The sequence below is a fragment of the Wyeomyia smithii genome, chromosome 2, assembly GCF_029784165.1.
Source record: "Wyeomyia smithii strain HCP4-BCI-WySm-NY-G18 chromosome 2, ASM2978416v1, whole genome shotgun sequence".
Taxonomy (NCBI): domain Eukaryota; kingdom Metazoa; phylum Arthropoda; class Insecta; order Diptera; family Culicidae; genus Wyeomyia; species Wyeomyia smithii.
The window spans coordinates 185,358,949-185,381,489 of record NC_073695.1 but is presented as its reverse complement, the minus strand read 5'-3'; the positions used below and the strand labels follow the sequence as shown (position 1 = coordinate 185,381,489).

General features: G+C 39.9%; 1 protein-coding gene across 6 annotated transcripts in view; it reads left to right on the top strand.

Moving 5' to 3' along the window:
* LOC129723047 (uncharacterized) overlaps positions 1-11,082 on the top strand; it is a 137,782-nt gene extending 126,700 nt beyond the window's left edge. For 3 of the 6 annotated variants that reach the window (XM_055676992.1, XM_055676993.1, XM_055676991.1), the window contains exons 3-11: positions 7,194-7,485; positions 7,581-8,221; positions 8,660-8,792; positions 8,879-9,103; positions 9,371-9,551; positions 9,651-9,908; positions 9,972-10,219; positions 10,288-10,460; positions 10,517-11,082. In XM_055676992.1, the coding sequence (XP_055532967.1) occupies positions 7,194-7,485; positions 7,581-8,221; positions 8,660-8,792; positions 8,879-9,103; positions 9,371-9,551; positions 9,651-9,908; positions 9,972-10,219; positions 10,288-10,460; positions 10,517-10,570 (2,205 nt within the window). In that variant the 3' untranslated portion in view covers positions 10,571-11,082. The remainder of the gene's footprint in view (positions 1-7,193; positions 7,486-7,580; positions 8,222-8,659; positions 8,793-8,878; positions 9,104-9,370; positions 9,552-9,650; positions 9,909-9,971; positions 10,220-10,287; positions 10,461-10,516) is intronic. The other 3 variants (XM_055676994.1, XM_055676997.1, XM_055676995.1) reach the window with 3 other exon arrangements.
* The last annotated feature ends 11,459 nt before the right edge of the window (positions 11,083-22,541 follow it).

Here is a 22,541-nt window from a genome sequence, read left to right as displayed (position 1 = left end):
TTCAGATGAACGGACTAGGTAAGGGTTAACTGATGAATTATTATGATTGTACACGTGGTTTAAAAGTTTTGAAAAGCAAGTCATATTCGATATAGAAAAAAATCTTACTATAAACAATCGAATCAAAAATTATATTTCAACGAATAATATATCGAATCTACATATAATCGAGTCCAACCTATATATGAGTACAGTGACGGTTCGATTATACCACGATCAAAAAAAAATTTCGCATCATATATTTGAAACATATTTATTTCATGTTATTCGCATGTGTTAATATATGTTCATATATGTTTGAAGATTATGTTTTAAATGTTCGGTACGGTTTCACTGCTACCAATGATCTGTTATTTTAAAGTGTTCGTGTAAATCTATTTTAACAAATAATAAGTACGAATGAGAAAGGCTTGGTCTGACCGCTAGGTGGATTAATCTAGGTATTTTATAAAACATTCGGCAAGGGGGAACGTGTAGGTAAGCTAAGGTTTAGCGCTTGAGTTATTTATCCAATCGTTTTGTTGTCAAAGAAAAAATTGTATATTTTTGATCAAGCATTCCAATGAACGTATGGCTTTTGCTGGAGAACCATGGACAAATTAAGAAAAACGTGTATTCTCCGAAATATTATTAATTTTTCGAGCTTAAATTTAAAATAACTCGAAAACCGATGCCTTTAGAATGTTTACTACCAAGAGATTTTTGATTCAAAATGACTCTCTGCATCTTTTAAAATCATCAGAATACAAATATTTTGAAAAATGTTTAAGCTAGAATTTTTATAAAAATATTATTCTACCATAAAAATTTTATTTTTTATTTCTCCATCCACTTTTTTTAAAAAGTTGCGTATTAACGTCAAGTTTCTTTAAAAAAATTGAATTGAAATAAATTGAAATTTAATGTTTATTTTTAATTTTTTTTGGTCAAAGAAATTTTTTTTGGTACAGTGTATATTTTTTTATGGTGCATTTTTAATTCCCTACAACTCATTCTCAGACAATTTTTCTATACAACCAACGGTTTCTGGGCTACAATGCTTCGAATAACACCTATGCCAAAGGCATACGCCCTTTTAGAATGTAACTCATCGGTGTAAAAAATCTCTCCATCTGTAAAAAATGCTCAGTTTGCTAAGCCAAATACGTGTGCAAAGTTTCATTCAAATCAAAAATTGTCGATATTCAACCATAGGTCATTTGGCGCGATCTTGCTCTACTTTGTTTGTAATTCGGTAATAAAATATGCACGGTTAATAATGTTTAATTCATTTTTGGAGGTTTCAGTGAAGGCTTTTGAAAAACAGAAAGCTTCTTAAAACAGCTTTGTCACTCCTTTTTACACTTATTGCTTTACTATACCCAGCCTCGTTCCTCCTGCCAATATTATCCACAATTAAAATTCCCTGCAAAGATTTCAACTAAGTTTCCCTTCCACCAGTTTGATTGTTATTTGAGCTTATTTGCATCAAAAGGAGTTATCGACGTATTGATCTTGTCTGTCGAAATTTAACCAATTCGATCGATTTTAAAGAAGTTATAGATAGTTTTTCTCAAATCAAGGCCCGAAGAAGAAATTTTCGTTGTCATTGATTTTAATAAGGTGTATTTTGTTCAATGCTGTAGTATATTAGAATATTCAAAAAATGGCTTTATATTTGTGATTAGCATTGCATTTTGAATCCATTTCCGGTAGGGGGAGGGGAGAAAGGAGGTACAACCAGACACTTCCGCACCGGGTGCAAAAGCTCCTCTCAACGCAACTGCTCAACACAATCACAGTGTTAGAACAAAATCAAATCATACAATTTTGGGGAAAGCAGCAATCAATAATTTTCCAAATTTTGTTATCATGAATTGAATTCCCATTATGAGCAACGAAACTGATTTCACGATTCGAACATTCATTCCACGTTAACTAAAGGGGCCATCTACTACTAAACTTCAATTTAGTTATCGACAAGCACCGATTCATTACTCGTCTAATTTGTGGTAATATATATAACATTCGATGGCGTCATCTAAACAAACCATAAATTCGCTGCGTTTAGGTAGCAAATACTCACGAGTTTATTTGAGTAGAAAAAAATACTCCTAAATGTAAAATCCGATAAAAGGGTAGTGCCCTTGGTTTGTATACTTAACACAATCGAAGACTTGACAAAGGACTATATTATTATTAAAACTCTTCAGTTATTTTCCCAAATAGAAACTGTGAATCCACGGTGACGTTTGTTAATGGTCGATACAATGCATGAAAAATAAATATACAGAAAACTTTAATCCGAATCAAAGACAGGCGTATTCTGTTGAGAATGTTGAATTCGATTGAAAAAAAAACATTACACTTGATTCAATTATTTAACATCTTAAAAAAGGCGGTTGACATGATTCATAGCAGCATTTCGAACTCTTTATTCTAATTGTTTCTATTTTTTGAGTTCAATTTTCCCCAAACCGTACCCACAAACTGCAACATGGAACAGTACTTACCTTACCAGTCAGCTCCAGGCCGAGGTGTCACTTGCCGTTCGAAGAAATCGTCTCCATTCAATTCGGTCCATGGCTGCAGCTCGCCAGCTTTGTCGTCTGCAGAGGCACCGCAGGTCGTCCTTCACTTAATCGAGCCACCTTGATCACTGCGTGCCTTGTTCCAGTTGGGTTGTTATCGAGAACCATTTTAACCGGCCTGTCGTCCAACATCTTTACAACACGCCCAGCCCACCGCACCGTTCTCCCAGCAACTGGTGCCAGTCGTTGTTCATCCGCCTCCGCAATAATCCATCTTCCATCTACACTTCATCGCAGATAGTACGCAGCACCTTCCGTTCGAAACCCCAAGAGCGCATTGGTTCTTGATGAGCATGACCTAGATTTCGTAGCCGTAGTGGACTATCGGTCTGATCAGTGTTTCGTACATGGTCAACTTTACGGACGGCGAATTTTGTTCGAGCGGAGCACTCGAAGTAGGCAAGATTTGCTGCCATAAGGCGTCGATAAAATTCTCTGTTGATGTTATTGTCAGCAGTCACTAGTGAGCCCAGGTACACGAACTCGTGTACCACCTCGATTTCATCACAGCTATTCTGAATTCGTGGTGGGAGGTTGATACTGTCTTCTCTGGAACCTCTTTCTCTCATGTACTTGGTATTTGAAGCGTTTAAGGCCAGTCCAATTCGTCTGGCTACAGCCTTCACTCTGATGTACGTCTTCGTCATCTTCTCAAGGGTTTGTGCTACAATGTCGATGTCATCGGCAAAGCCAAAGAGCGGAACGGAGCTCTTGAGTTTTGTGCCACTCGTGTCAACACCACTCCTTCGTGATACACCTTCCAAAACGATATTAAATAACAAGAACCAACGTCCATCACTTTGCCGTAACCCTCTTCAAGATTCGAAAGGAACTCGAGAGTGTCCCCGAAACTGGAACTACGCGCGTCACCCGATCCATCGTTGATTTTACCAACCGCGCCAGTTTATCCGGGAAACCGTAATCGTCCGTGGTGGCGCGGGCCCCCATAAATCCCACCTGGGTTCGCCTCACGAACCTCCTTCACACACGGTGATAGTCGAGAGTATAGAATTGGGAGAGCACCTTATAGGCGGCGCTCAGCAGCGTGATTGCACGGTAATAGAAACAATCCAACTTGTCGCTCATTTTGTAGATGAGACACACGGTATGCTCCATTCACTCCTTCGGTACTATCTCCTTCTCCCATATCTTGGCAATAACCCAGTGTAGCACCTTAGCCAGTGCTTCGCCACCGTGTTTCAACCGCTCACTTGGGAGTTGGTTAGCACTAGCTGCTTTGTTGGTTTTCAGCTGGCTGATCTCCTCTTTAATCTGGAGGTCAAGCGCTGGAATACTGCCATCAGCTGCGCGTACACCGAGATCTACTGCCACTTCGTCGTTGTCCTTTGCTACATCGCCGTTAAGGTGCTCGTCGTAGTACTCTTGTTCGTGAGAAGGTTGCCGTCCAAGTTAACACACCGTCGAGAGTTTGAAGCGTATATGAATATACTGTAAGCTCGTCCGAATCTATATTCGCACTGCGGTAGGTGCGACCGTTGATGACGTCTGGAAAGAATTTACCTTCGATTAGCACGTGGTCGTTTTGGTTCTCCGCTTGTAAATCAGGCGACCTTCAGGTGTCTTTGCGGGAGAAGAATCGGTCCTTAATTCTCGACTTACACGCGCTGGGGCATCCTGCCCAGCACTATAATGTCAGTTCCCAGGTCATTGGTGGTGTCACAGCTCTGGTAAAAGGTAGCCTCTCGATGTCCGCTTTTCCATACCTTCTATCTCGACCAACAAAGTTCCTGCAGCGCTACGATTTCGAAGTGGATTGAGTTCATCATATACATATCAGCCGTGAAAGCAAAATGATCTGCAGTTCCATATACCGAGTTTCCAATCGTAGTTCTTATTTCATCGACTAGGTCTGAGCCGATTGTTCCGATCCGTATTTACTACTTCTATGTTTGCAACGTTTGGTGTTTTGCGCGTTGGTTTGTTGGGCCTTCCATAACCCTCTGTCTCGCCGGGGGACCATCGGGCCAGCTTTGTTTAGAGTACAACGCTGACACCAGGACGTTGATCAGCATAACATGGAGATCAGACGCTCTTTTAAGCCGCGCCATCTTGGTGAACAGACGCTCGTATTGGCGAAGCATTTCCTCTACTGCCGGTGTTACACGATACGATAGTGTTACAACTTCTCACTTAGCTATTGTCGCATGACAAAATTGCCCAGGCAACGCCAACCAGTTGTGTCCATGTTTCAGCTGGCAGCTGTATCATATGATGGAGGCGTGAGATAGGAACTTGTGAGGGCCGGTGCTAATATTGACGCTGCTTCCAAGTTGCCAATCCAACATTTGAAGTCTATCACCAAAACCATACACGTTTAGATGCTGTTAGTTACTAATCAAGCAAATTGAATTTGATTAGAAACCAGTAGTCAAGGTGAAAATGATCACATGCGGCGTGAAAATAATATTGCTGTCATCTCTTCCATGGGAATGGTGAAACGGCCAAACCATGAACAACTGTGTCGATTTTTGCACAGCTATAGATGATTAAAACCTTACATTCGGGTCGAGTTCGGGTTTAAAATTTCTGAAAAGTGTCGGGTACGGGTCGGGTTCGGGTTGGGTGAAAAAAAAATATTTAAGTTCGGGTCGGGTACGGGTTTAAAAAAATGGGGTTCAGGTCTGGTTTGGGCTCGTAAACCCGAAACCCGACTATAAAATCTATGAAATCTCAGGTTCGGGTTTCACAATTTCTGGTTCGGGTTTCACAATTTCTGGTTCGGGTTTCAAAGAAATAACATTTTCGGGTTCGGGTCGAATATTCGTATAGATCATCTAGGATTCTTTACATTGCAATCATGGGCATCCTCGATAAGGAATCTCCCAGATCTCTTGCCTATGAGAATCTTGTAAAGAGAATCCATCGGTTCCAAACCCGTTTATTTTAGAGAATTCTCAGAATCGGAAACGCTTAGACGAACACATTAGTTTCGCATAGATTCTCTAGGGTTTTTTACATTGAAATCGTGGGCGATCACGTGAAAAAAGTCCCCAAGAATAAGAATCACATGTAATAGGAATTAATCGGTTTCAAAACCTTTTCGTATGAAGAATTCTCAGAATTCGAAACGCTTAGACGAACACTTAAGTTACGATAAGGAATCCTGAAAAGGGAATCCTCAAGACTGCCTGGTCTATGAGACTAGGAGGCATGAATGAGAATCGTGTATCGGAAATCTACTGAATTCGAAACCAATTTGCAATTTATCAACCCGTTTTCAACCATTTTGATTGCTGGAATAAACAACTGGATATCCGATAACAGCATAGTCACATTTCTCATAGAGAAACGCAACGTAAAATATAGGTATTTACTCTGCGCCATCCATGAGGAAAAGTCTGTGTTTGTGTTACGCAATGAAGTAGTATCTAATACTCTATAACATCAAAGTTTTTAATAGAACAACAAAAGATTTTTATTAAATGAAAACTAACGATTTCGACATTTGGATTGAAGAGAAATCAATGAGAAAGTTTTATGTATATATATATATATATATGATTCACACAGATTCTGTCTGTCTTGCATAAACGATTCCTCTCAAGATTTCAAAGCTATTCTAGGATTTCACAGTCAAGATTCTCTGGGCACGTTATTTGAAGAAATCTAAAAGATTATTTAAAATAAAATTGAAAGATTCTTACATTTGGATGCTTGAGAAACTAATTAAAAGGTTTTCCAAGTACGAGTCGCACAAATACTATGTGTATCACCGAAACGATTCGTCTCACAATTCCGTAATCGACTTCCATGAGCTGCGAGAGAAATTTATTTTCGTACTATTATAGCTAAACGTAGTCCTACGTCAATAGGTATAAACTTCAAAAATGAATTCTATTGGTTCATTAAGCAGACAGTAAATGTAGTAGAGAGAACGAAAAATAAGCGAACTGGAAATATGATACAGATTTGGAAAAATATATCGCATCACGACGGGACATGAACCCGCAATCTCCCTGTCTCCGGCATGGTGTTTTGACCAATTAAACTACGGGGGACGGTGGAACTGTTCCACAATCTATATCATATCACATTCCGCTGCCGACTTATTCTATTGCTCATCCCTAACTACACACACTGCTGTGCAAGCGTTATTTATAGACTGAAAGGAATGTCTCATCACACACAGAAGAGATGCTGATAACTCTCATAGACCTGTGTGATCGAGACCAAAGTCAGTCTGCGTCGTGCTTGCAAGTGCGACACAAGTACGGAAGTACGGCTAAATTTTTCGAACTAAATTTCTATTTTTAACAACGGCTTTTTTCCGTTAACACACAAGTTCATTAAGCAGACAGTATATGTCGTAGAGAGAACGAAAAATAAGCGAACTGGAAATATGATACAGATTTGGAAAAATATACCGCATCCCGACGGGACTCTACTCTACTACATATACTGTCTACTTAATGAACTTGCGTGTTAACGGGAAAAAGCCGTTGTTAAAAATAGAAATTCAGTTCGATGAATTCTATAAGTTTCTTATATATTCCGAAAATGAGTTCGGCAAAGATAAAAAATATTACATATCTCTATATAACCATTGTACTACGCAAGCAACCTATGTAAAATTAACTATTTCTTAACGTTTCCTCATTGCAGGGTACCCCCTACAGCGGATACACCTCCACCTCCTCTCCACATCCGCCCTCGGCTGCAAATACTCTACCCAATCACCTCCATGCCAATCGCCACAGTTTCAACTACTGGAAAGCCGGTTCCCAGACGCCCCTCACAAGCGCATCATCCATCAATTCCTTCTTCCGGCCATCCTCCCACTCCAGCTGTTGCCTGTGGAAGGCTCTCAAGCTGATATGGCGCTTTATCAAGTGGCCACTGGGATTACTGCTAATATGTAGCTTGTTAGGTTTAATTGTTTACTTCCTGGTTGTAGGTGAGTATCGGATACAATAACAGATCTTCAATTCATTTGACCGATTGAACAGGTTCAATAACCTAGTATTCGTTTTTTTTCTAACAATTTTATAGATAGGGACATCATGAGTAGCTCCCTGCTAGGGGGAGATAGCATCTACGACGTGGAGGAGAATTTATCTATCGATTTTAACGATTTTTCACATACAAACGACCTAAATAGTGGCGCAGTAACAACTTTTGGTCGAGATCATAAAGACAAGGGCACCGAATTTTCTAAAGATGGCGCAACACCCAACTCTAAATTCTCGTTCGGTTTAAACAACGATTTGCTGGCAATTATCGTAAAGAAAACAGAACAAAATCGTAATGAAGGTCAGAATTTCTGGACATCGACAGAACACGAAAATCTAAGTGAAGAGATACCCGCCCAAGTAGTAAAGGTCAGTAGCACAACTCAAGCACCAGTACGAAAAACGAGCACCATATCACTGAAGGATTACACCAAGGGCCGAGTTTCATTTGATGATGACGAGTTCGAGAATGAGGAGGCCGTCAAGGAGCAAACAACCCGCGCACTCGAAACCGGAACCAACGATAATGACAGACAGGTGGGATCTAACAAGGATATTTCCTACAGATCGCTAGGATTCACTTCAGGTCATCAGAATAGCTTCGGGGTTCCTATCGAAGAGGATGAACAACTGTTGACGATGTTAAACGAACAGTTGATCAGACTTGAGAAGCAGAGAGAAGTGATTTACAGTTTCAATTCAACTCGTTTTCACCCTTTCTTATGTGTCTGGGCTACGAGCATGAACCCATTTATCATTTTAAACATCATATACAGAACATTTGGACTGGTACCATTGGTGGCTTAACCTTCCCTCTGCTAATGATGGGAGACAATTATTTCTTCCGGTGGCTGGGTACGGTGTGCGACAGATTTATGGTGAATCTCACAGAGACACTTCTCCACAGTCACGCGGGATTACCTTTCACCATTTTTTTTCGAGAAAATTTTTCAACTGTAAATATTCCCAATGACAGAACAAAATTTAAACCAGATGCTTTCTGAGGCCAATGTCTCCATTCATACGCCAACCATCATCACTACAATTCCATTATTGCTGAACTGTTGTTATCCATCCAACAAATGTTGGACTAAATTTTTATTCCTTGAATTTTTCTAGAAAAACCTTACTGCAACTTCGGCCACCACAGATTCTAACCTGTACCGGACCAAAGTTTCCCCGACGCTGCCGATTTTGTCGCGGTTTGAAATCACGACCGAAGGTTTGAAACGTTTCAATATTTCCGAAGAAGGTACTGCCCACAAGCCAACAGACAGCCCAGCAGGTGAGCCTCCTGGAGGTGGCAAATCGAACTAATTTTTTTCTACCTTTTTCCAGGCATTTGCAAGTCTACTTCTCTCCCTCTGTGCCGGGGAATATTACCGTACGATTTGACTACGTCGAAAAACTTCCAGCTGACCAACGTTGAGTACGAGCACTTCCAGTATGTCATCAACTCCAAGTGCTCGGTACGCGTGGCAGAATTCGTCTGTCTGGTCCTGGAACCCGAATGTCGGCCGACTCGAATGGGAACCCTCACGCCCTGCAAAAGGATCTGCAAATGTAAGTAGAGTCAAAGTTCACAATCGTAACAATTCACACTTATAGAGCAAATTTAATGAAAAATTGAAATTGGTTACCACAATTTCCGAATGGTATCCTTGAAACTAACACCATTTCCACTTTCACAGAACGAACTATTGTAGAGAAGTAAATAAGTATTAAGTTGTTTTGTACCAAAAATAAGTAATTGAAATTTTTTTATTTACATATAAATCTCCCCCACCCCCATATTGTGCACTCAATACTGTCTCCTAATTATGTTAACAGCTATCCTGGAACCGTGTGCACATATAATTGCCAGCTCGGAAATATTGACGTCTACGTTCGATTGCGACATCTATCCAGACTCAAACGATAGCAACGTTTGCGAGGATCCAACCCGTGAGAGCGATTGCTACGCTAATGAGTTCCGGTGCATGGATTCCAGCTGTATACCTCTACAGTGGAAGTAAGTCTACCGACAACGAGTTTCAAAACGTGCCCGTTCAAGCGTAGATCATGACGTGTAACAGGATAAAAACATAAACCATGCTCGATTCTTCCACAGATGTGACAACATCAAGGACTGCCATGGTGGAGAGGATGAGTCTGATTGCAAATTATGCGAACGAGATGAGTATCGCTGCCTTTCAAACGATAAATGCATCCCGGACAAATGGCGTTGCGATCAATACGAAGACTGCCCGGATGCATCCGATGAACTGGACTGCTACTATGATGAACACACAACTTACCCAACTGGTTTGAGCAGCCACCGGGAGTATCCATTTGTGCAGGTACAGGTACCGAATAGCCCCGTCAATGGGTAAGTTAGTCACATACGTTATTAGCTGCTGCACACAAAATGGAAATCCACTGTCAATTCCAGCAAACCATACCTAACAATTACCAACGAGGACCGTGAAAGGAATCATCGTACGGAGCCAGCACACCAGGAACGCCATTATGCAGATTATGGATCGTCGCGAGAAGATGAATATGAACCAACTGCAGCCGAAAACGTTCCGCAGGTAAATCGGAGGAACCGCACGGATCCAATTGAAACAAACACCGAACGAGTAGAAGATCAAACCGAGGCGGAAACCGTTAGAACTCACTCGGTTTCAAAAACTTTGAGTAATTTTCATGGACTTATTTCAGATAACATCATTCCCTACGTTTCTGATCTTTATTGATTTTTCCAGACAACTTTCAAGATAGTAAGGAAATTATGATGACCTCTGATTCAGAAAACGACTTCAAATTCAGCAGCACTAGCAGGGCATTTCTAACAACTGCCCATGCATCGCCCTGCCCGGAAGGAGAATTGCGATGTGTTAGCGGAATTTGCATTTCAGTGAGCCAATTGTGTGATAAAGTGAGTATGACTGATAATTTATCGATAAGCACATTTTAACTATTCAATATTCACAGGTTACAGATTGCGCCGACGGCGCCGATGAAGCCATGTGTGTTTACAAGGATTAGAACTTAGTTCAGCTTGAGGAGAGGAAACAATGCCCACCCAGCAAATTGATGACCTAGCGGAAACAAATATGCACTGCCTTAAAAAGAATCGAACAGCAATCGAACTGTTAATTCTTTTCTTGCAAGAAGATTCGGGGGTACTAATAGTGATTTTACTTGTTAACTTGTTGTTAAAAAAAACTGTGCATCAATTAAGTTTAATACCATCCTCCATTATTACCATTACCACAGTTGAAGTTACCCATGATGTGTATTATTAGGCTTTAGAACGAAAGCAGTAGGAAAATATATGTAATATCGAACAAACGGTTACTGGTTGGTGCGTATGAATACTCCGCAAAACGGGGAGTTTTGTGGAACGTATTTAACAGCGCACCACCGATAAAAAGTAGTTTTCAAAGGTTAATACGTTACTAGTTATTGAAGCGCTGTAAATAAGCCATTCTTTCTTTCTATCTATCATTTCATGTTTCTTTTGTAAATCTGTTTTCGATAAATGTCTTTTACAATTAGTTTTGTTTGTTACTTGTTTATGATATATATCACCGCTGAAATCCGAAGCTAAAACTAAATCGACTTCCTAATATATTTATAGAATAAGAGCTTTGAGAAATAGCTGCAAGTTCCAGCAAATATGATAATGAGTATAAAACAATTTGGTAGATGCGCACAGTACACTGTAAATCATACATCGAACCTGCTATTGAAATCTGCATGAACAGTAGTATGGAGGTGATTCTACAGCGAGTACCGACGAGTGAGAAGCTTAACAACGTTCAGTCTCTCCTCTCCGTTGCGCTCTCGCTTCTGTCGTGCTGTGTTTGAAAGTATGATTCATTTATGTAACTGTCGATGTGTATCAGTAGCTAATGATAAATTAAATAGTATCGTCTAAAACTCCATCGCAAAATTTTTCTCTCCGTCAGTTATATTCTAAGTAGGTACATATGTCGCGACAAATTTAATTGTAATCATCGCGCATACCAACATTCAAGTATCCGCGCTTTTCGCGGGTGAGATTTAATTCCTGATAGTGACGATTATTTCCTTCCGATGTATGTTTAATACAAAAGTCTGCTCTCTTCTTAGGTTAATAACTTAATAGGCAAAAACCCAAGATTTCGAGCAACACATTGAACTTCTCGGGTTTTTTTGCCTTTCTCCTAGAAAGGTATAGCAATCACTTGCAAAACCGAAAGTATAAAAGTGCTCCAAAGGGCCGAATGGCATATATCACTCGACTCAGCTCGACGAGCTGAGCATTTTCTGTTAGTGTGTGTGTGTGTGTGTGTGTGTGTGTGTGTGTGTGTGTATGTGTGTGTGTGTGTATGTGCAGATTTTTATTCTCACTCACTTTTCTCAGAGATGGCTGGACCGATTTTCATGAAATTAATTGCAAAGGAAAGGTCTTGTTGTCCCATAAGACCCTATTGAATTATTATAATCGGATTTTTAGTTTAGAGGTTATGTTTAAAAATGTGAAAATCATGAAACATCAATATCTCAGAAACTACACAACCGATTTGAATAAATTGGTCTCAAAAAAACGGGCTACCTGGAAAACCCTCAAGTTTTGAATTTCATAAAGATTGAACTTGTGGTTCAAAAGTTATGAAAAGAAACGTGTTCTGAAGACTGTTTAATCTCACTCATGTTTCTCAGAGATGGCTGTACCGATTTTCATAAAACCAGTGTCAAATGGAAGGTCTAATTGCCCCATAAGACCCTATTGATTTGTTTTGCAATCCGCATATTCCGAAGACTACTTGGACTCACTCATTTTTCTCAGAGATGGCCGACCCGATTTCCACAAAATTAGTGTCAAATGAATGGTCTAGCTGCCTCAGAAGACCCTATTGAATTTTACTGTAATCGTACTGTAACTTCGTCTGTAAAGTACCGAAATGTGAAAATCACGAAACTTCATTATCTCAGAAACTGCACAACCGATTTGATCAATATTATTATCAGATGAACGGGCTAGTTAAGGGTTAACTGATGAATTATTATTGAACACGTGGTTTCAAAGTTTGGCTGCCCCATACGTTCCTATTTCATTTGATTATAATCGAACTTAAGCAACCGTTATGTATTTAATTGTTAATAAAACAACGAAAGTCTATCATCTCAAAGATTACATGACTTATTTGAACATAACTAGTGTCATGCGAACGAATAATCTCTCAAACTTACAATTAACAAACTTCATAACAATTTGATATGTGGCTCAAAAGTTATGGAAAGAAAAGAAATTCAAAGCCTATTGGAAACTATACCTGCTTTGATCGATATATGTTCAAATTCATTGATTCCTTGCGATGTGTTTAAAATCTGCAAATGCACGATGAATCGGCCATAGGATATGATCAAAGTCAAAAAACAAATCTTTTAAAATAATTGGTTTTATCGAAATGACAACATCCTCGACTTTTGGCTTCTGTACATCGCCTTAATTCTGGATATATTCATATTGGGTCTAACACTAACATCAATCTAACACCAGAAATACCCATATTGGGAGGTATTTAGTTATTTTGGTTGTTTTCCAGAAACTAAAAGTGGTCGTCTTTAATTTAAAATGTAGTCCAGGGTCAATGTTTGGTTTGGATTCGAGTATTATTCGGTCATTCTCGACTGTTTCCTAGAAGTTGCCATTTAGCAATTTAAACTGGTGCCTGAGGTCAATTGTTAGCTCCTTGCATCATTCTGGTTCCAGAGATACTCATATTGGATAGTACAGTCATACCTCGATATAAGGCAACCTCGATATAACGTAACTCGATATAACGTAACTTTAACCTCGATATAAAGTAACTTTGAAAATGTATTCAAATTGAAAATAAATGCTACAGTAACTGTTTTCGGGGTATAAATTGCTTCAAAAAAGTGTTTGTAGTAAGTTTTAAAATTAATGAAACTAATGCGAAAAGTGTCCTAAATGGGCATAAAAAAGGTTTTAAAATACTAATACCTAATGTAAAATAGGTTTTCACGCATCCTCCAGTAACAATTAACAGTCTTGCATCAATCAGAAAAAATTTTTTTGCTTGTTGAAATTTTCTTTAAATGGGCATATGAAAGGTTAAAAAATACTGATAGGTGATTGGAAATAGGTTTTCGCGCATCTTTGAGTAACCGTCAACAGTCTTGCATCAATTAAAAAAATTATTTTTTGCTTGTTGAAAATTGTCCTAAATGGGCATGAGAATGGTTTAAAATTACTGATAGGTGATGGGAAATAGGTTTTCACGCATATTTGAGCAACCATTACCATTCTTGCATCAATTAAAAAAAATTTTTTTTGTGCTTCGATATAAAGTAACTCGATATAACGTAACGAAAATAAAAATAAAGTTGCCTTGTATCGAGGTATGACTGTATTTGTTTATTTTAGTCTGTTTTTCACGAACCGGTAGTCGCCATCTTGGATTTCAAAATGGTATTCAAGATAATTTCTGGCCTCTGAGCGTCATTCTGGTTGAAGAAACACCCATATTAGGGGGTTATTCGATCATTTTCGGCTGTTTCCCAGAAACCGGAAGTCGCCAACCTAGAACCCAAAATGGGGTCTGTGGTCAATTTCAGCTGCTGTGTATCATTCTAGATCCGGAGATACTAATGTTAGACGGAAATCGGTCATTTTTGGCTGTTTTCCAGAAACCAGAAGTTGCCATCCTACAATTCATAATGGTGTCTGAGGTCAATTTTTAGCTTATCGCAACCTTCTGGCTCCGGAAATAATCATATTGGGCGGTATTTGGTCACTTTGGGCTGTTTTCAGAAACCGAAAGTCGTCATTTTGGACTTTAAAATTGGCTGTGAAATCAATTTCTGTCATCTGGGCGTAATTCTGGTTCCGAAAACATTCATATTGAATGGTATTTGGCTATTTTCGGCTATTTGCCAGATACCGGAAGTCACTATCTTAAAATTCAAGATTGTGTCTGTGACCAATTTTTAGCTTCTGTGCATCTTTCTGGTTCGAAGATACTCATATTTAATGAGAATCGCCCATTTCAGACTGTTTTCCAGAAACCAGAAGTTGCCATCTTACAATTCAAAATGTTATCTGAAGTCGATTTGTGGCTCCAGTGCATTATTACGGTTCCGGAAATACCCATATTGGGTGGTATTTGGTCGTTTGCCTTTGTTTGTCCGAAACCGGAAGTCGCCATTTTCGATTTCATGATGGCATTTGAAGACAATTTCGATCGATTTTAGCTCCTGTGTATCATTCTAGATCCGGATATTATTATATTGGGTGGAAATCGGCCATTTTTGGCTGTTTTCCAGAAACCGGAATTTGCCATAGGCGTAGCCAGAGGGGGGCGTTGCCCCCCCCCCCCTAAATGTTGACATTGGTGCAGAATTTTGTTTTCAATAACTCTAATAGCACAAAACGACATCTTTAGCCCATTGAAACATCTGTGTAAAGTATCAGCCAGATCAAAAATGATTGATCGGAATACTTGCCCTATGTTGCGTGGAATTGCACAGGTTTTTTAGTTGATCCACTAAGGACATTGCAGCGGCAAAAGTACCGGGCAAATCCGCCTGCATCAACTAGCTTGGAGTATTGGAACCGAGCTGTGACAATTCCTTACCTTGATTCCCTTGTAACCTCACTGGAAACACGGTTCGATGAAGATAGTGCACCTGCGTACGCGTTGTCCTTGCTGCATCCCGCTAACGCAATACGCAGGTCGTTGGAAGAGTTCAACCGCAAAACCGAAAGTTTCGTAATTTTTTATGAAGTTGACAATTTTGTTGGAGAGGTGAAAGTTTGGTATTAACATTCCAGCAGCATGAGAGCAGACCGTGAGAACTTGGAAGAGTTGGGTCTTATAGACCTGCTAGCTAAAGTCCGTTCTTTTTTCCCTGCGACTGAGAAAGCAGTTAAATCTGCACTTGCTCTACCATGGAAACATACACGATTGAACGCTCGTTCAGCACATTACGTCGGGTGTAAACCTGACTGAGGTCAACAATATTTGAACAGCGGTTGAGTGCTCTCTGCTTGCTGAGTGTTCATCGGCAGATGGTCAACAACAATCGTGAAAAGACACATGAACCGTTTCCGGAACGTTTGACGTTTGATGCCCTAAGATTTTATTGAGAATCTTGACTGTGTCTTCAATCTTCTCGTCCTTGGGAAGCTTTGACAGGATGTAGTTGAGATAGCGGCTGGGCGAATGGGTGTCCAGCTTCCGGAAAAGTAAACGTACCTTCGCCGCATCATTCAGCTGGCCTGCATCGTTCTCGAAGAGGTCCTGGTAGCGGTTAAACAACAACGTCCGAACGGAACTCTGTTTTCTTCGTCGAAGACAAACTCGATGTTGTTCGAAGAGAGGGACTCTAAAATATGCTCCGGATTTGATGCTCCGCTGTAAAATTTGGGCCATCTTGTGAATCATATCTTGAATTCCCGATTGCGGCTGCTGATCAACTCTATCTTTTGCCATGTTCGTGGATTCTTGAGATCCTCGTCGCCAAAATAATATGTCCAAAGGTTTAAATGAATTTAAGAGTTTTTAGTAAAGAACATCTATTCATATTCGAGGTTGGACAAATCAAATTTTCCACTCTGATGTAGGACAACTTTTCACTGGTTGCCTTGATGTAACAATCACTAAAGATTAGTATTTATTTCTAGTTTTCAAAACACACTAAAGTCGCTTTTTACGCGGGGGATACGTGCCGCGTAAAAAAACGCCTAAATTCCGGAATCCACATAAAAAACCCGCGTAAAAAGCGACCTTTGTGTACAGTTTTTTTACTTCTTAAATTTTGAAGAGCTTCCCCCCCCCCCCCTATTTGAAATTCTTGCTACGCCCATGAAAGTTGCCATCTTACATTCCAAAATGTTGCCTGAGGTCGATTATGGAACAAATTTGTTACCACTAAAAACATTCACCTGTCAAATATGGTTCCATTGAGTTGGTTAGCTCTCGAGACGTGCAGAAATTTGTGTTTCATTTGTATGGAACCTCTCCCTTCCAGGGAGGGGTGTCGAACCATTATGGACATATTTGTTACCCCTAAATATTCACATGCTAAATTTCGTTCCATTTACTCGGTTAGTTTTCGAGAGGTGCAGAAATTTGTGTTTCATTTGTATGGCACCCCTCCGTTTGGGGTGTTAAAATATTATGGACTTATTTTTTGTCACTAAAAACATTTACCTACCAAATTTGGTTCCATTTAGTTGATTAGTTCTCGAGATGTTCAGAAATTTGTGTTTCATCCAACTATTATGGACATATTAGTTACCCCTTAAAACATCCACATGCCAAATTCGGTTTCATTTGCTTGGTTTGTTCTTGAGTTGTGCAGAAATTTATGTTTCATTTGTATGGGACCCCTCCCTTCCAGAAGAGGGAGGGGTCTTAAACTATCATAGGAACCTTTATCGGCACCAAAACCCCTCGTACAATTTTTTACGGCGATCGGTTCGGTAGTTTTCGAGCCTATATGGATCAGACAGACAGGCAGATAGACCGGACTGCATTTTTATATGTATAGATTACAACATCAATATTTTAGAACCTAAAGATTGAATATACATTTATTGGATTGAAGCGTTCATGTAGATCTATTTAAACAAATAAATGTTTGAATGAGAAAGGCTGGGTCTGACCGCTAGGTGGATTAATTTAGGTTTTTTCGGGTAAAAAAGCCACCGCGATGGGAATGGTTGTTAATTGTTGCTGGCCCCAATTGCTGTACACAGATTACAAGACGCTCGAACTTATCGATGGAGTTGAGCTTGTTGTTTGCAAGCCTGTGCCCTAATGGTTGATGTAACCAGTGACCGTTTTTGGTACTCCATTCTTGGTACAGATTTAAGAGGTAACTTCCGAAGAAGTTGAACCTCAATGAAGGTAGAGCCCCGTAGAGTAGAGTAAATGCGCTGAACTCTCAGGCTCAACGTTATAAAATCGGCAGTTTTCGGTTTGTACTTTGCTGATCTTCTTTAAATGATAAAAAACAGGAAAGAGTCCAGTGAGTTAAGCTAAGGGTGACGTAGCTTTTATTTTTTTCGGCTGGGTGGCAGCATTTCCTAGCTTAATACAACCCCACCAACCACTCGGTCGTGGTGACTTCATAGGCTCGAAAGAGCTTAGTGCCCAGTTGATATAAGACCGCGAACAGTCGACGTGCGAGTACTGAGAAATTACGTGACGTCGTGCGTCTGAATCCGACATTCTGTAGCTCTTCAATGTTCCGTCCAGAGGTCAATGGATGTTCATAAGAATCTCCAGCGTCCATGGCTGCTCGTCCATGAGCTCCTCCACGAGCAAGGTCCATGTTTCACGGCCGTAGAGGACTACCGGTCTAATAGGTGTTTTGTAGATGGTCAACTTTAAGGAGCGACAAACTTTATTCGATCGAAGCGTTTTCCGCAGTCCAAAGTTAGCGCGATTTCCGGCCATAATGTGTCTTTTAATCTCTCGGCTAGTGTTATTGTCAAATTCACAAACTCGTCTACTACCTCGATTTCGTCACTATCAATCAGAATCCGTTTTCCCTCGAGCCACTATTTCTCATGTAGTTTGTCTTCGTCGTGTTTATGACTAGCCTGGCCTGATTGGCCACTGCCTTAAGTCTGCTGTACTTTTCCATCAACGTCTCAAGGTTGCGTGTCATAATGTCAATGTCGTCAGCGAAGCCAGCTAACTGCCCGGACTTTCTGAAGATCGTAAAATTCATTTATATCCCCGCTCTTTTCATAACACCTTCCATGGTGTTACAGCGTTTCAGCGACAATCAACCTTCCATCTCTATTTATCCATTGCCCAAAACCATTCGTACAATCTCTGGACATCGCATTTTGCAGTCGCGTTGCTTTAGGCAGAGCCTGAATATCCCAACAGAATTGAACTCTGGACCTCCTTTCGGCTTTGCGTAACTCAGCGCTTTATTTTGTGAGGTTTCTCTATAGGTTTCGTTCCACCACGGCACCCGTGATTCTGTGCTGTAGGTCACTTGCTGCTATGTCCAGTTCAACTGGACTTCGAATATCTCTTAGTAAGAACAACTGAAAAGATTGGCGAAATAGTTGTAGAGTTGCTAAGTAAGTTGCTAAGGCATATCGACTTACTTCCCTTTTTGACGATTTCTCGCTATCAACCGTCAAATAATAACGCAAAGTTCAATCAATTGTTGGTAATTGTATCCAGATAAAATAAGATGCACGTGGATTCAATTACACTGGTAAACAGTAAACACAAGTTTTTCCCTAGAGCTTAAATTGGATAAAAATGAATGATTGAGATACATCGGGACAAGCTGAAATGCGGGGTGAGATAAAACAAGAGCCCTCACTTCCCGGACCGTGCAATGCCCTGCCAGCTATATCTAAGACGGCACCCCTGTCGCGAGACTAGGTATTGCAGCCCTAGTGAGGTAGCATACCAATTTTCAATTACTACGAACAAACCAGAAAATAATACGGATCAGAATAAACGGCATGGACCTAGGCAATCGAAAAATTCTGGACAGTAGATCCTGTTTCGGACACTTAATTTATGTACCACAGTGGTGGCGTGAGAGCAGAAAGAGGAGTCGGTTTCGTGCTAATTTGGAAACAGTTGAAGCGTGTCATTAGATGGAGTGGAGGCCAATCAGTGAGCGTATATGCGTGTTGCGGATTAAGGCAAATATCTTAAATACCAATAAAGTTCACTTACGTGAAATTATGAAGACAATTTGAAAATGACAGAAGCGTTAGTCACCATTTCGACCGCTAGGTGCGCCACTTCTGATTTTGTTCTACACGACATGCGAAAAAGAGTAACTTTTGACAATAATATTACCCTAATGGGTACACTGAAAAAAATGCACATATTATTGTGAAATGGATTCGGCCAAATATTTTATATTAATAAAGTTCGCCTATGTATGAGGCAATCCATGGGTGGTGTTCCACGGTTTGTACGTTTGTCGACCTCCGACAACATTTTGAGTTGTAAAATGGCCAAATACCATGACCAAATACCACCAAATATGGGTGTTTCTTTAACCAGAATGACGCTCAGAGGCCAGAAATTGTCTCAAAATGCCATTTTAAAATCCAAGATGGCGACTTACGGTTTCTGAAAAATAGCCTGAATTGACCAAATACCACCCAATATGAGAATCACCGGATCCAGAGTTAACTCAGACACCAGTTTGAATTGTAAAATGATAACTTCTGGGAAACAACGGAAATAACCGATTACTACTACATATGGATATGTCTGTAATCGAAATGATGTAAAGAAGCCAAGCATTGACCCTGAACACCGTTTTGAATTCGAAGATGACCACCTTCAGTTTCTGGAAAACAACGCAAATAACTGAATACCACCCAATATCAGTGTTTCCGGAATAGAGGTGATGTACTGAAGGCAAAAGTCGAGTATGTTGTCATTCCGATAAAAGAAATAATTTCAAACGATATAAACAAATCGCAAGAAATCATTGAATTTGGAATGTTGAAAATTATTAAATTAAACACAAAAACAGGCGGGACGAAGTTTGCCGGGTCAGCTAGTAAATACATAAATATGCTGGTTAAAGCAAAGCTGCAAGTGATGAATACGAAGGTTAGAACTCGAGAGCAAAAAATTCGGAGGGATGAGAAAAACAAAAAAATACTTTCAAAACGAAAAAAATTAAACATTAAATTATAGGTTTTGCATAACAGTGGTTATCACTAATTATGGTTGTTTTGTTAAATATCTTTTATATATAATAAAATAAAGCTTTTAAACCAATTACAACATTACATGTATCCATACTTAAATTGTTAAATTGATAGAACATTCAAGTGTTATCTAAGCTAAAAATTGCACAACAACCGAATACGACAATTGACAACCATTGTGCGGTTTCTCTTTTATCTCTTCCACGAGGTAATTGAAACATTCATTTAATTGTACACTTCGTGTCCTGATTATTGAGCTTGACTTTGACTGCCGCACATTTCGTAATTGCTTCCCGTGATGGATCTGAGCTAGTGAAGTTACACAGGGAACCACGTATATAGCAACTTGAGATTAGTTTACTATTTACACGACACGCACAGTTGTAGATCAACTAATTTTAAGCTACTTTCGGTATTTCTTCACAATATTTGTACAATATTTGTTCTTTCAAATGATACCAATATATATCATTTTATTTGCCCTAAACGGAGACATCAGTACTTTAAAAGGGCCTATTTTTAAAATAGAAATAGTGAAAACTTTTCATCTGTACAATATATCGACAATGTTTTTTCGTCAAAATTGGCGTATTTTTGATTCAAGTTACCGAAGAAATGAAGAAATGTCAACAAAAAAGTTTTTTCTACAAAGTTACTTAGAATTAGTTGATCAACAAGTTTGCCAAAGAATGTTTACAATTATTTATGCAAATAAAAACAAGTTGGTTTGTTTTTATTTCGTTGATTTTAGGACCACCCTAATTTTCATTTGCACATAAATAGAGGACTATGTATAAGAAACAACTTTTTACAAAAACTATGGCTTTAAACCGCAAACCAAAATCGCAACGAAAAGCTCATGTCCGCCTAAATTGCCTTACTGTACCACTGTGCAATGAGTTTAGTTACCTTTTTCCCCACAAGAGGGGGTGTTCCCTGTCTGTCTTCACGGAAATATATGGGAAATTCGATAGTGAACTATATTGTTATTTTAAGATATTTGATTAGGGACAAATGATTTCAATTACAGCCTAGTCAATATGTACGCACCGGCTAATGATAAACCCGATAACGAGAAGAAGGAGTTCTACGATCTTCTTGAGAAGACGTATAGTGAGTGCTCAGGACATGACATCAAGGTCGATGGGGTGGCCTGCTCTCAGATCGACCATGTTCTGATCAATGGTGTGCATTTTTACAGACGTAAGGTCGTTCAGAGGACCAAACGTTGACTCAGATCACTAACTCGTGGTACCTGGGATACGCACCCGGTTGTCAATTGGAGGAGTGGCTGCAGAATACTTGCAGATAGTTGATGACCGGATCGCAATGAGCAATTTGGAGGGGACCTGTACGAACAGTGGAGACATATCCATACCACGCTCAGCACCACAGTGCAAGAAGTGTTGAGTACAGCTGTGACAACCACACAGAACGAGTGGTTTGACGCTGAGTGCCAGCGAGCGACGATTGAAAAGAACCGCGCCAGATGTTACATGTTCGCTACGGCTGTGACACGTCAGAGCGTAGGGAGATATCGAGCAGTTATAACCGCTGAAAAAATCCGGAACGTATCTGCTTCTGTCATGTGCAACAACAGAGAGGGGATTTACCTAATTACCGACGAATCAGAGGTGTCAAGACGTTCAAAACAACATTTTAGTGTGCAGTTGACCGGCGAGCAAGACATGCTGAAGGTCTGCGCTGATGAAAAATCATCATCATCATCATCATCATGATCCACCACGGACCAAATGTTTATCTTGCGACAAATTTTTGATAAATCTCGAGACTTCAACCGGTAGACTCATTATCTGTTCATAAACTTCAGGGCAGCGTGGGACTCAGTCAGGAGAGTTGAGTTATGGCAGATATACGCGAAGTTAAATGGTTTGAAGCAGGATGACGAGCTGTCCAACTTATGGTTTATTATCGCATTGGAAGGTGCTATACGGAGGGCTGGCGTGCAAAGAAGCGGCACCATCATGAAGAAGTCTCACATGCTACTAGGTTTTGCGGACAATATTGACATTATTGGTAAGAACCGTAGAGCGGTGGACGAGGCCTTTGAACCTCTCCAGAGGGAAGCTGCGAGAATGGGGCATGTCATGATCTCTGCCAAAACTAAGAACATCGAGCTGGTAGAAAGTGTGGTAGCCCGTCGAATGTGGGTGCTGCGGTGGTGATAGATAGGGAATCATTTGAAGTAGTCGACGAATTGATTTACCTGTGTACATTGATGACGTGCACCAATGAGGTTAGCCGTGAGATGAAAAGGTGGAT